Source organism: Arvicanthis niloticus, chromosome 4 (assembly GCF_011762505.2).
Source record: "Arvicanthis niloticus isolate mArvNil1 chromosome 4, mArvNil1.pat.X, whole genome shotgun sequence".
Taxonomy (NCBI): domain Eukaryota; kingdom Metazoa; phylum Chordata; class Mammalia; order Rodentia; family Muridae; genus Arvicanthis; species Arvicanthis niloticus.
Window position 1 is genome coordinate 17,989,625 of NC_047661.1, and position 14,055 is coordinate 18,003,679.

Below are 14,055 nucleotides of genomic sequence, written 5' to 3' on the forward strand. Positions count from 1 at the left end.
TGACGACTGGCTGAATACCAGGTGACTGACAGCAAGAACAGGGCGCAGGGTTGGTGAGACACGAACCGCAGCTGGGACTTTGCAGGTGACTTGGGATATAAGGTACTCCGATTCGATTTAGCAATTCACTTACAATTAGTTGAACCCCAAGGGTTTAAATTACAAAACCGAGTAACATTCACAAGCTTGTTTTTTATAATTGTACTGAAACACTTCAACTCGCACCCAGATTAGGGGGCTGGGGAGGCAGCTCAATGGAGGAGACCTAGGATTACATTTTAAAATGTTTTAAAAATATTTATTTTTATTTGTATGAGCATTTTGCCTGAATGTATGTCTGTGCACCGCTTGTGTTCCTGGTGCCTATGGAGGCCAGAAGGCTTCAGGTGACCTGGAACTGGATTTATCCTGGAGCTCAGACATGAGCCTCGTTGTGGGTGTTGGGAATTAAACCTGAGTCTCCTAGTAGAGGAGCCAGTTTTCTTAACAGCTGAGCCATCTCTCCAGCACCTGGAATCCATTCTGTCCTGGAACTCACTCTGTAGACCAGGCTGGCCTCGAACTCAGAAATCCGCCTGCCTCTGCTTCCCAAGTGCTGGGACAAAAGGCATGCGCCACCATCACCTGGCTCTGGGATCCATTCTTAACACTGAAGGAGGGGCGAGAAAACACAGCCACACTCTGGATTGTTACTTGTAATGCTGAGGGCTCAAACCTCAGTACTCACCCTGCCAAGCACAGACCACCACTGAACTCTACTGCCAGCCCGAGGGATAATTCAAAACCTATGTTCACAGTTATTTATGTTCATTTAATTTAATCCTTCGCTTATTGACGGTCAAGGTATGAAAAGGATTTAAATGATGGGATGCAATCCTTTGTGATCGCCTCGGTTCACTCCACCAGGACTTCTTCTTAGGATTTATTTATTTATTTTTTTTTAGTATTTAGGTGGTGAGGTGTATGCCTGTGGAGGCTTCATATCTCTTGCTGTTGGAGTTACGAGGCGTTTGTGAACCACCATGTGCATGCTTTCTCTGGAAGAAAAGTAATACTCTCTTAACTGGGGGGAGCCATTTCTTCAGCCCTCCCTTCTCTAACTCTACCTCCAACCTCCCAAGATTTCAAGAACCCAGGGTGTGGTCTAAGGACCCATCTTGAGTCACATAGTGTTTTTTCCTTCGTCCTGGACTTATCTAGCCCGAATGTCGGGACTTGATGAGTACAACCGCCATGCTTGAAACACTTATGCTCCTGAGGACCCTGAGGATCAATCGCTGCGGGCTTCCAGGGAACCGTTGTGTGGGAAAGCGCTGAGCTCAGAGGGGCGGGTGGCACGGCGGGATGTGCCCGCAGGGGGCGCTAGATTTCGCAGCACCGCTAGCCTCTCCTAGTTCTGCTGCCAGGCCCCGCCCTTAACACAAACCACGCCCACTTCGCGCTCAGGCCACGCCCCTACCCGTAGGGTTCCCGCCCCCCCCCCGTTCCCCATCTTTAATCTCGCGGCCTGCTGTGGCGCATGCGCGGGGTGACCGGGTGAGTGCGGCTGGGCCTGGCGGGCAGGGAAGGGCAGGGCCAGGGAGGGCGCGGGCGGCCGGGGAGGGCGCGGGCGGTGGCCCGGCAGCCCCTTCCGTACCATCATCCGGGCGTGCGTCGCCGGAGCTGCGCTGCTGCCTGAGGTGAGGGCCGGCCTCCGGGGCCTGCGTGCCAAGCGAGGGCCGCAGGGCGAGCGGGGCCTGCCCGGCCCGGTGCGTGTCGGCCGCTCGGGTGGACTCCGCGGCCGAGGGCCTATGCCGGCCTGCAGGAGGCCGCTCCCGCCGGAGACCCCGGAATCCAGCGGGGCCGGGGCTTAGCGTCCTCACGGACAGCGGCTCTCAGGAGAGGCCAAATTAGACAAGTGCTCTTCGAACCCCGCTTCAATTCTTGTTATTTGTGACAGGGTCTTGGGTAGCATAGGCTGGCCTTAGAGGCGTGTGCCGCCACGCCGGGCTTCAATTAGAACGTGAAAATTCTCTTTATGTTTGAATTTTTACGTGCTTATTGCGTGTATGCATGCGCACGTGTGCCATGGCGCAAGGAGAGAGGTCAGAGGACAACTCTCAAAGAGGCTGTTCTTCCCACCATGTGGGTTCCGGTGATAGCACTTAAGTCGTCAGGCTTAGCAGTAAGCGCCTTCTGAGCCATCACACCGACCCTGGAAATAGTTGTTTTTATGGAGATGAAAAATAAAGTGTTAGAAACGTCTTAAAAACGTAACGACCCAGTCTCAAAAGATTTGGTGCTGGGGACTGAGGAGAACACCCATTTGAAGTAGGTTCGTGATTGCCCCTAACTCCTCCAGATCTGATAACCCGTTTCAGGCTACACACACGCCCGAAAATAGTCTTTTTAAAATATGCCTTGGCATTGTGTAAAGACACCTGAGGTTGCATGAGAAACCTTTGAAAAGGTTTGTCTCTGGGAAGCACTATTAAGTGTTTTGGAGATGCCAGGAGCCAAGATGCCTACGTGTGGGTGGTGTGTTTGTTTTGTTTTTCGGACACAAGAGTCTTTCTGTGTAATCTTGCCTCAGCATCCTGAGTGCTGGGGATGTCAGCTGTGAGCCACTGACCTCTGCTGTTGATATGGAAGTTGCCTGCCCTTTGCCTGAGAATGGTGTTGGGCTTTTAAATGGGATTTTTTTTTCTTTCTTCCATGTTTTCTCAAAAAATGGAGAGCAAGACAGAAGTATTGCTGCATGCCTTTAACAAACAAAAAACCTGCCTAACACCAAACATAAATATAAATTCAGAATTAGCACATGACTACATCCCATCTGTTAATTCGTTTTTGAAACACTCTGTACTCTGGCTGGTCAGGAACTCAAGAGACTCCTGAGGGCTGGGAATAAAGGCATGGGTCACAATACTCAGTCTTTTGAGACAGGGCTTCTCTGTGTAGCCCTGGCTGTCCTGGAACTCACTCTGTAGACCAGGCTGCCCTCGAACTCAGAGATCTCCCTGCCTCTGCCTCTTGAGTGCTGGGATTGAAGATGTGTGTCACCACCGAAGGCTGATTTTTTTTTTTTTTAAATGATACATTATAAACTATGGCTATATCACCAGGATATTAACTATTTTTCCTGAGTGAATAGATTTTAGGTGATTAAATTTCAAATGTCCTGGTTTTCTACAGTGACACCTGTGTATAATTGGGGAGGGATAAGTTTCAGATGGTTCACAGTCTTTTTTGAACGAATAACTAGTGAGCAGGAGTTTATATGGTTTACATTATTTCATTAAGAAGCCAAATTTCTCAAGCTGGCAAGATGGCCAGCTCACTTTACTGAGTAAGGTACCTGCTGCCAAGTCTGAGTCGAGTCCCCAGGACTCAGCCAGTCCTGTGCTTTGGCACTTGCATGTGTGTACACTCCAGATGTCTTTATGAAGGCACCTGTGCATACACAAATCCAATACTGTTGGCTTATGTAAAGGCTGGTTGACAGGTCTTGGTTGTGAGTGACCTTATGAACCTTTGGTGATGTTCAGCCCTGAAAAGTCAAACTCTCCTCCACCTTTCTCACATGACAAGCCAAATCCAAATTGCAATTTTAAGTACTTGTAATACCATGTTTCGTTTCCTTTTCTTTTTTGCTCATGTTCTGAACAACTTGAAATATTTTCTTGAAAGTTGTGTTCTCCCCAATATTAGAACAGAATATGAGCTATAAGAAACTTTGTCTCCAACAGAATGCTGTTTATGGTGTTAGGTGAGGCATTTTGTCTGTGTATCTAACATTTCTATAAGAGTATGGCTGTCAGTTTTTCAGATTATCACCTCCCCTCTCCTGCTTGTGGTTAAGAACTTGAAGCAAGATGAACTTGCTGGTGGCAGTATGGGACAATGAGGGTTCACACATACACAGTTAGTTCCCTGATGCCAGCCGTTCGAAGACAAGTGTTCCATATTTGGTCCTTTGGTTCCGTCTATGTCGTAATGGACTTTAATGGTGTTGATCTCTTCTGTGCTTAGAATGAGGTGAGTTTGATAAGGGAACCCTTTTGTTTTCCTCCCAGGATTGTTGTGAAGATGACCTAAGCAATAAGAATGTGCTTAATAAGTGTGTGATCATGTGACGTAGAGAAGTAGCAAGTGCCCCTCAGGGAGGTTTTCACTAGAAACGAGAGATTCATCTTACATTTGCCTGGGGTTCAGGGCTAGCCTGGACTATGCACGTAAACCCTTCTCAGGAAACTAAAAAGGAAGGATGGAGGTAAAGGCAGTGATTAGGGTGCTCCCTCCCTGCTCTCTGCAGCAGCACACAGGTGTTCAGCCCGGTGGAGAGACAGAGCTTTCATTTAATTTGAGGTTAATGGGTCACTTTATTTCTGTGCTTATTTCTAAAACTAAAATGAACTGAAAAACATGGACTTTAAAATTGACTTCTGGTCAAATCTAACCCTATCACATGTACTTAATATCCAGCTGACTTGACTCTGTTATATCTCTGTTTACTAATTAATAACAAGGTATATAACCAACAGTTCTGACAAGATGTAGATATATAACCTGAGTGAACGAAGATGTACTATCTGGTATGTAACTGATATTCAGTAAATTAGCACTGATGTGTAAAAACTTGGACAGTTTAATAGTTATCCCTTTGTAGCCCTGGCCTGAAGCTTACTGTGTAGACCAGGCTGGCCTCAACCTCACAGAGATCTGCCTGCCTCAGCTTTCCAAGTGCTGAATTAAATTAAATGTGTGTGCCACTTCGACTAGCCATTTGCAATTTTTTTCTAATGATTGCATAAACTAATATAGACTCATTCAGTGATTTTGATATCAAGATATAGCTATGACTATAAAAAGGTACATTTGTTCCAGAGAAATAGGAACTTTTATATATGATTGGATATTTACACACACACATATACACACATATATTTACATATTATATATATAAATAGTTTCGGAAGCATAAGGAAGACGTCCGAGTTTATACTTTCTGTTGCTAATTTAAGACGTGGAAGGCTTTTACCTATGAGCTATGTACGGCTCACTCGGTGGTGCTGCTGCTTACATGACTGCTGCTGTCTTTTACTTGTAGGTGCTTTTGGCCATTTGTGGAAACTTGCCTATAATTCATTTTCCTCACTGCAGTATTGAGAGTTATACCAAGTAAGTGGAGTACAGCAAGCTAATTATACATTTTCTAATGGCTCATGGGAGTTTAGTTGTTGGGGCGGTTGTTACACTTCTTAGTAGAATGTTGAATGTGACCTCATAAGATTCTTTCTTCTTGAAGATTACTTATGTTCTAAGATTCTGTGCAACACTTTTTTTTTTCTGGAAGCCCTTACATTGATATAGACTCACAAGTATATTTTTAAGGAAAAATATCCATCTTTAGGTTGAAATCTGTAGAAAGTGTATGCCTACAGGCATAATAGCTTGTTTGTGTGTGTCTGACAGGGTCTCACTTTGTAACCATGGCTGGCCTAGAACTAAAGACCAGGCTAGCCTTGACCTCTGCCTGTCTCAACCTCTGGAGTTCTGGGACTAGAAGGTGTGTGTTTGCTTTGTTTTATGAGACAGAGTCTCATAGTTTAGGCTTGTCTGGAAGGCATAATGCTTTCAGTAGAGGCACTGTGCAGTGCTTGTTGTGCTTCTTGACATCTGTTTTCATGGTCCACATAGACTCCTTTATAAGATAGTTTGTATGGATGGGCGTCTTACACCACTTGCATATCAGGTGTCCTTGAAGGCCATAGAATGGAGTCAGAGCCTCTAGAATTCAAATTATAGGTAGTAGTGAGGTGCCTTGTGGGTGCTGGGAATTGAACCCAGGTCTTCTGGGAGAACTGTCTGTCTGCTTAGAAACTGCTGAGCCATTTCTCCAGCACCCCCTCTCCCCAGGATTTGTTGCTAATAAATTCTTTGGCTCAAAAGAGTTTTTATAGTAATATCAGTTATTGTACCATGTTTGTTAAAATGTTTTTCATTTTTTAGATTGAAAAGATATGAATGAATATCCTAAAAAAAGAAAAAGGAAGACTTTACACCCTTCTCGCTATTCAGGTTGGTCTATAATTGAATTATTTTTGAAAGAGTGATGGATTATTGTTATTCCCATCAATTTTTGCATAAATGATAAGACAATATCTGGACCTTTTCCTGGTATGAGAACACAGACTAAATCCTCAGCATGCACGTTATTATGTGGATGGAGTGCTACAGGGATGCTTTACAACTTTTCATTCTACTCGTCAGGTCTCTGGGCTAGGAATACTTAAAACTAGATTTCTAAGCTTCCTCCTCATGAGGAATAATTGGATTTTGCCTGTCAGAGTCATAAGTTGTGCTTCAGGTGCAGCAATAACTTCAGCAGAAAGTATTTTGCATTGAGGAAAAGAAGCTGTGTCTTATACACCATTTTTGGAACTGTGAACTTTGTGTGTTTATTTGCATGTGTATGTGCATGCCTGATGTCTAGGGAGGTCAAAAGTGGGTATTGGATACCCTGGAACTATAATTACATGTGGTTGTGAACTATCAGTTGTGTGGTACAATTGAACCCAGGTTCTCTGCAAGGAGTAACAAGTGCTCTTAGTCACTGAGCCATCTCTCTACCTCAGTTTTCATTTGGATTGTATAATCTGTGATTGAGTTGGCTCTCCTATGTTAATATAAGAATAGGTCTGGCCTGGGGAGTCAGCTCCCCAGAGAGAGTCCTTGCCTAGCATACATGCAGCCCTGGGTCCATGTCTAATCCCATCACTTGAGAAGCGGAGGTAGGCAAGATCAGTGAGGCCAGCTTAGGCTACCTGAGACTTAGTCTCAAAAAAAGGGTCGGGGAGAGAGGCTAGGCGCTGGTAGTACACATGTTTAATCTCAGCAATCAGGAGGCAGGCTGCTCTCTGGAGACCAGGCTGCTCTACAGAGCGAGTTTCAGGACAGCCAGGACTGTTTCACACATACCCATTAGCTTGTTCCATGCCCATGTACCCTCTGAAGATAGTGAGCCTGTCTCCTGCTTATTGGTGGCATTTGGGATGGCTGCTATTCAGAAGCCATCTCTGTTCTTGAGACAGTTTCTCCTCATGTATTATGCTTTCTTGGTACTATGTGGCATGCCTTCTTGTTCATGGTAGTTAATTCACTGTTTTAAATATTAGCACAATATTTATTACATATGTATACTTTATAAGATTCAAATTATAAGGCAAATGTTTCCTTGTGTATTTTAAAAGCTCTTAAAGGTATATTTTTATGTGTATGAGTGTTTTGCCCACATGTGTATATGTGTACCACAAGCCTGTGCCTGTGGAGGCAGAAGAAGGTGTCAGACAAATTCCCTGGAATTGGAGCTAACAGTTAGGAACCACCATGTGGGCATTGTGAACTGAACCCAGGTCCTTTACAACAGGGTGTCTGAGCCATCTCTCCAGACAGTTTCTGTTTCTAAAATGAAGTAAAGTTTTAAATTCCTATATTACTTAAATTCATTTTAGAATTAAGGCCCAGACTGGCCTCACTGCTGATCCACCTTCGTGCTGACACTGTAGGCATGAAGCATCATTTGACTTCTACTACAGTCTAATCAATGGCTCTTTTAAAGCCAAATGTTAGTGTTTGATCTGAAGTATAAAGCTGAAGAACACGCTATATTTTTCCTACTGAAACTCATGAAAATATATGTTAGGGATATAGGTCACGGTAGAGGGTTTGCCTGGCACGTGCAAGGCACTGGGTCCAATCTAACATTGGGAGAAAAACGCAGACAAAAGATGCAAGCTTGTGCATTGTTAGATGCGTGTCTATACTGTGCTGGGAATTGTCTTCATTTTGTTTTACATTCAGATTCTTCCGGGATAAGCAGAATTGCAGATGGGGTCAGTGGAATTTTTTCTGATCATTGTTACAGTGTCTGTTCTATGAGACAGCCAGACTTAAAATATTTTGACAACAAAGGTATGTCTCCTATTTTCCAGAATACTCTGTGTAACTTGTTTTTACAGAACCTAGGGATGCCTCCCTGTGGGTAAGTTTCTGTCTACCATATAAGACCTGACTTCTCTGTAGTACTACAGAAAAATAAAACAAAAGCTGCCTTTGTATATTTTCCCTTGGGAGCTATCTCGAAAGGTAGTTTGAATGTGGTTTATGGTTTATGGTTTCAAGACAGGAAAACATTTCTCATTGTGACCATGTAAAAAATAAGCTCTTAAAAATCAAATTAGTAATTTCCATTTTTAAGCAAACTCTTTAAGTCCTTTTTAGTTGGCTAAGAGTTGATACAAACCTGAAGTGACCTAGAATTGGAGTGTTGGTAATCAGGTGTTAGGAAGCATCTTGCCCACTTTCTCAGCCTGGAGTGCTGACTGATGGAGGGAAGGAAGGATGGAGAGCGGCTGCTTGGTGTTCCTCAGTCTCCAGTTCTCTGTTGCCTGCTCTTCTAGAGCACCCACAGCTGCTCCCCATCTGTGACTCAGTCATAAGTGTGAGCCCATGTCTGGCACAGTACTGACTCGCATGCTCATACACAGACATGCTCACAGACCTGCATCTTGTACCTGTGAGAGTTCACAGAACTGTTTTGCTTTTTCAGTTGAGAGGCCTAAAAGAAATACCATAGTAGTGAGCACATTTTATGTCCAGATCTTGGCTTAGGCACTAAGGCCTCTATAGACATGGCTGGTTCTAGATCTGGGAAGGAAATAGACAAGATGTGTTTGGATTATCTTGTGGTACTGGAAAATAGGGAAATATTAAAAAGCAAAATGACACACAGTATGAATGAGCTAAGAAAGCACAGAGCCAATTGGAGGGCCTTGGTGGAGCTCTGCTAACAGATTGCTTGTCTACCACACATAAGGCTCTGCCTTCCACTCTAGCAGTGAAGACAAAAAAAAAGCTCCAACAGCCAGAACTAAAGTAATTTGAGAAAACATGAATCTATACTGCTATAAATGATTTTGTGAATATATAGGGATAGAAGAGAAAAATTGTCTGCACAAAAGAATTCCCATTTATGCTGGGCAGTGGTGGCGCACGCCTTTAATCCCAGCACTTGGGAGGCAGAGGCAGGTGGGTTTCTGAGTTCGAGGCCAGCCTGGTCTACAGAGTGAGTTCCAGGACAGCCAGGGCTACATAGAGAAACCATGTCTCGAAAAGAGAAAGAAAGAAAGAAAGAAAGAAAGAAAGAAAGAAAGAAAGAAAGAAAGAAAGAAAAGAGAATTCCCATTTATTTATTTCAATGTTCTTCCTTAGGGAGATGGAAACCCATGCTTCTTAGTGTGGGCTTCACAGTGACTTCCAGGGAGTAGGGTAGGAAAAGGACAGTACAGAAACCTAAGTTCTCCATTAGCCAGGTCAGGAGGGGCAGCTCAGCAGTGTGTACTAGGGTTCTGCCCTCCAGGAACTCATTACAATCTAGGCATGAAAAAAAAAAGTAAATGTCATTCATGGGATGTTACAAAATGTCTATAATGTGGTCATCAGAACAGTCAGTTTCCAGTTACCTAGAGAGACATGGCTAAATTTAGTGTGGGATCCAAAATGACACTGGTAAAAACCAAGTAATCCTGGATAAAGTGTGGGCTTCCATTACCAATAATGTATCATCGGTAGTCATGTGTCAGTTATTAGTTGTAACAAACGCCTCATATTCATGTAAAAAATTAGTAGTAGGGAAGTGCTTGTGATGTATTAGGAGCGCTGTATCCTATTTTCACATTTTTTTCCCCCCTAAAACTCTTCTTTTAAAAAACAGTCTATTAAAACATACATGTTGTGGTCCAGTGTGTCTGTTGACCCTTATTTCAGTCTCTGTGCTAACTTGGAGAGAACGAGATTAGAGTAAAGCAATAATGATTTGGTCTCACTCAGTATCTTAAAATTCCTTAGGATGTTCAGAATGTGTTCTAGTGTAAGTAGCATATAAACAAAGGCAGTGGGGGTTAGTTTTGGTGTATTCTCAATGTCTTTAGGGATCTATAATAAGTAATATGTCCTTTCAAGGCTAAATCTAAGTTGTTAGTTTCTATTGCTGTTAAAAATAGTATTTTATGATGCTTAATGCTTTAATACAAAATGTTTTTCCAAATTCTTCTTACAGATGATGATTCTGATCCTGAGACAGCAAATGACTTGCCAAAATTTACAGATGGAACCAAGGCCAGAAACAGGAATCAGAACTACCTGGTTCCCAGCCCTGTGCTTAGGATTCTAGACCACACGGTCTTTTCCACAGGTTAGGGGAACTCATCAATAGCATTTAGCATATTTTCTTCAGATCAGTTAAAAGTAATGTATACTGTAACTTCCTTTCACAGGATTGTTTCTAATGGGGCTATATTAGTGCAGTGCTACAGCAGTGAGGACGCCCGTTTCTACAGGGGCTTTATTAGATTAGTGCAGTGCTACTGCAGTGAGGACGCCCGTTTCTACAGGGGCTTTATTAGATTAGTGCAGTGCTACAGCAGTGAGGGCGCCCGTTTCTACAGGGTCTTTATTAGATTAGTGCAGTGCTACTGCAGTGAGGACGCCCGTTTCTACAGGGGCTTTATTAGATTAGTGCAGTGCTACTGCAGTGAGGATGCCCGTTTCTACAGGGGCTTTATTAGATTAGTGCAGTGCTACTGCAGTGAGGGTGCCCGTTTCTACAGGGTCTTTATTAGATTAGTGCAGTGCTACAGCAGTGAGGACGCCCGTTTCTACAGGGTCTTTATTAGATTAGTGCAGTGCTACTGCAGTGAGGGCGCCCGTTTCTACAGGGTCTTTATTAGATTAGTGCAGTGCTACTGCAGTGAGGACGCCCGTTTCTACAGCGTCTTTATTAGATTAGTGCAGTGCTACTGCAGTGAGGGCGCCCGTTTCTACAGGGGCTTTATTAGATTAGTGCAGTGCTACAGCAGTGAGGGCGCCCGTTTCTACAGGGGCTTTATTAGATTAGTGCAGTGCTACTGCAGTGAGGACGCCCGTTTCTACAGGGTCTTTATTAGATTAGTGCAGTGCTACTGCAGTGAGGACGCCCGTTTCTACAGCGTCTTTATTAGATTAGTGCAGTGCTACTGCAGTGAGGACGCCCGTTTCTACAGCGTCTTTATTATATTAGTGCAGTGCTACAGCAGTGAGGGCGCCCGTTTCTACAGGGTCTTTATTAGATTAGTGCAGTGCTACTGCAGTGAGGACGCCCGTTTCTACAGCGTCTTTATTAGATTAGTGCAGTGCTACTGCAGTGAGGACGCCCGTTTCTACAGGGGCTTTATTAGATTAGTGCAGTGCTACTGCAGTGAGGACGCCCGTTTCTACAGGGGCTTTATTAGATTAGTGCAGTGCTACAGCAGTGGGTTTTCTTCGTTTCAGAAAAGTCTGCTGATGTTGAGATCTGTGATGAAGAGTGTGCCTCACCTGAGTCCGTGCATCAGCATCCTCCAGAGGAGAGCCCTATAGAGGTTCATACCTCAGAAGATGTCCCAATTGCTGTAGAAGTTCATGCGATTTCTGAAGATTATGATATAGAGGCAGAGAACAATTCCTCTGAGAGCCTCCAAGATCAGACTGATGAAGAACCACCAGCTAAACTCTGTAAAATACTTGACAAGAGCCAAGCTTTGAATGTGACTGCCCAACAGAAGTGGCCTTTACTGCGAGCCAACAGCAGTGGCCTCTACAAGTGTGAACTCTGTGAATTCAACAGTAAGTATTTTTCTGATCTAAAGCAACATGTGATCCTGAAACACAAGCGCACTGATTCGAATGTGTGTCGGGTGTGTAAGGAAAGCTTCTCCACCAATATGCTTCTCATTGAGCACGCCAAACTGCATGAAGAAGATCCCTACATCTGTAAGTACTGTGACTACAAGACCGTGATCTTTGAGAACCTCAGCCAGCACATTGCAGACACCCACTTCAGTGACCACCTTTACTGGTGTGAGCAGTGTGATGTGCAGTTCTCCTCAAGCAGTGAGCTCTACCTGCACTTCCAGGAGCACAGCCGTGATGAGCAGTACCTGTGCCAGTTCTGTGAGCATGAGACAGGTGACCCTGAGGACTTGCACAGCCATGTCGTCAATGAGCATGCTCGCAGACTGATCGAGCTGAGTGACAAGTGCGGCAGTGGTAGCCATGGGCAGTGCAGCCTTTTAAGCAAGATCACCTTTGACAAATGCAAAAATTTCTTTGTGTGTCAAGTATGTGGCTTTCGGAGTAGACTTCACACAAACGTCAACAGACATGTGGCTATCGAGCATACTAAAATATTCCCTCATGTTTGTGATGACTGTGGGAAGGGCTTTTCCAGCATGTTGGAATATTGTAAGCATCTAAATTCACATCTATCTGAAGGGATTTATTTATGCCAATATTGTGAATATTCAACAGGACAAATTGAAGATCTTAAGATTCATCTAGATTTCAAGCATTCAGCTGACTTGCCTCATAAATGTAGTGACTGCTTGATGAGGTTTGGGAACGAAAGGGAATTGATCAGTCACCTTCCAGTCCACGAGACTACCTGACTGTTATCTTTATATAATGTTTATGTAAAACAATAAATTCTTTTTTAATGTTAAATATGGGCAAGCTGAAATACTTTTGATAAGCTTTCTGGCATCACTGTGTTTTTCAGTATATAATTATACTTATTGATGGTGGTTTCAATTACATGACAGTCACAGTTATCACTTTTGGTGACTACTACTCATTTCTTGCCTGTGCTCCAAGTTCATGAGTGGAAACAAAGGTACTGAAGAAACTGACTACAAGAACTATTGTCTTGTCTTTTTAAACCCAAGACAACCTTGTATGAAGTAGGCTACATGTATTGACTATAGTAGTAGGGCATAGAGTACGTATGTGTGGTGGTGGAGGTGTTTTTATAATTTACATGGGGTGTTTGCCTGTTGGTAAGCACACGAGGTGTGTGCAGTGCCCATGGAGGCCTGAGGAGAGGGCATCAGATCCCCTGGAACTGGGGTTAATAACAGCTATAACTGCACTGATAACATGGTTTTACCCTACAGTTCAAGCTGGTTTCAAACTGTCATCAGTCCTGCCTCAGCCACTCAGGTGCTGGGATAGGATGCATAAAATACCACACTGATGAATTCTTTTTAAGGCTCTACTTGAGTTGAAGGATGTAATGTAATGGGGGAGGGCCAGGAAGGTGTGAGACAGTAAAGATGCAAGCACCTTATACTCTTTATAACCAATTGGCATTTTATCTTCATCTAAGTACCTGTTACCAGAGCACTTGGTATTTCCTCCTCAGTTATAGAACTACAAAGTTATGCCCCAACTTCTAACAAAAATTTACCTATGAATTGAGAACCACTAAAGTATTAGCATCAAGTTGGGAATGGAGATGAACGTTTTCTAGTGTGGTAGTTTGTCTACATTCCCGTGGCTGCTGTGACAGCTATACAACAGGTCTCATAAATAATAGAAATTTAACCAACTCTCAGTTCTGAAATGACTGGCAGAGGTTGCTCCTTCTGAGGGCAACTAGGGAAGGATCCAACCCTTGCTTCTCAGCTTGTCCATGACAGTCTTTGTGATACACGAGGTTCTCCTGATCTGACACTGTCCCAAATCTCTGTGTCCTTATTAAATGACTAATCATGGTCAATCCTACCGTGCTCATTTTAACTCACTAAAAATCTGGGGCAGGATGTAATGGCACACACTTGGATCCTAAGTACTCTGGAGATAGACATTTGAAGAGCAGAAGCTCAAGGTCTTCAGATATATAGAAAATTTAAGACCCTGTCTCAACCAAAAAAAAAAAAAAAAAAAAAAAAAAAAAAAAAAAATCTCTGTGGCTGGAGGCATGACTCAGTGGTTAAGAGCACATGTTGCCCCAGGTTTGGTTCCCAGCACCCATCTTAGGTGGTTTACAACCATCTTAAATTCCAGCTCTACCTAAGGTTATCTGGTATCCTCTTGTGTCTGCAGGCTCCTGCACATGTGGCATTCACTCAAACACATAGATAATTTTTTTTTAAATTAAAAGTCTTCAAATGAGTTACATTCTGAGATACTTGGAGTAACAATTTCAGAATTTGAATTAGA

General features: G+C 43.5%; 1 protein-coding gene across 6 annotated transcripts; it reads left to right on the forward strand.

Annotated features, from left to right (window-relative positions):
- The first annotated feature begins 1,489 nt into the window (after window positions 1-1,489).
- Window positions 1,490-12,558, forward strand: Znf639 (zinc finger protein 639). 6 transcript variants are annotated; one of them, XM_076932249.1, is made up of 7 exons: window positions 1,520-1,536; window positions 3,801-4,017; window positions 5,090-5,160; window positions 5,992-6,060; window positions 7,843-7,953; window positions 10,100-10,234; window positions 11,350-12,558. In XM_076932249.1, exons 4-7 carry the CDS (start codon window positions 6,003-6,005, stop codon window positions 12,501-12,503), a joined length of 1,458 nt encoding a protein of 485 aa, XP_076788364.1. In that variant the 5' UTR covers window positions 1,520-1,536; window positions 3,801-4,017; window positions 5,090-5,160; window positions 5,992-6,002; the 3' UTR covers window positions 12,504-12,558. The 6 variants fall into 6 exon arrangements, with proteins under 6 accessions (XP_034356503.1, XP_076788364.1, XP_034356500.1 ...); XM_034500609.2 differs by lacking the exon at window positions 1,520-1,536 and adding an exon at window positions 1,543-1,679; XM_076932250.1 differs by lacking the exon at window positions 1,520-1,536 and adding an exon at window positions 1,698-2,314.
- The last annotated feature ends 1,497 nt before the right edge of the window (window positions 12,559-14,055 follow it).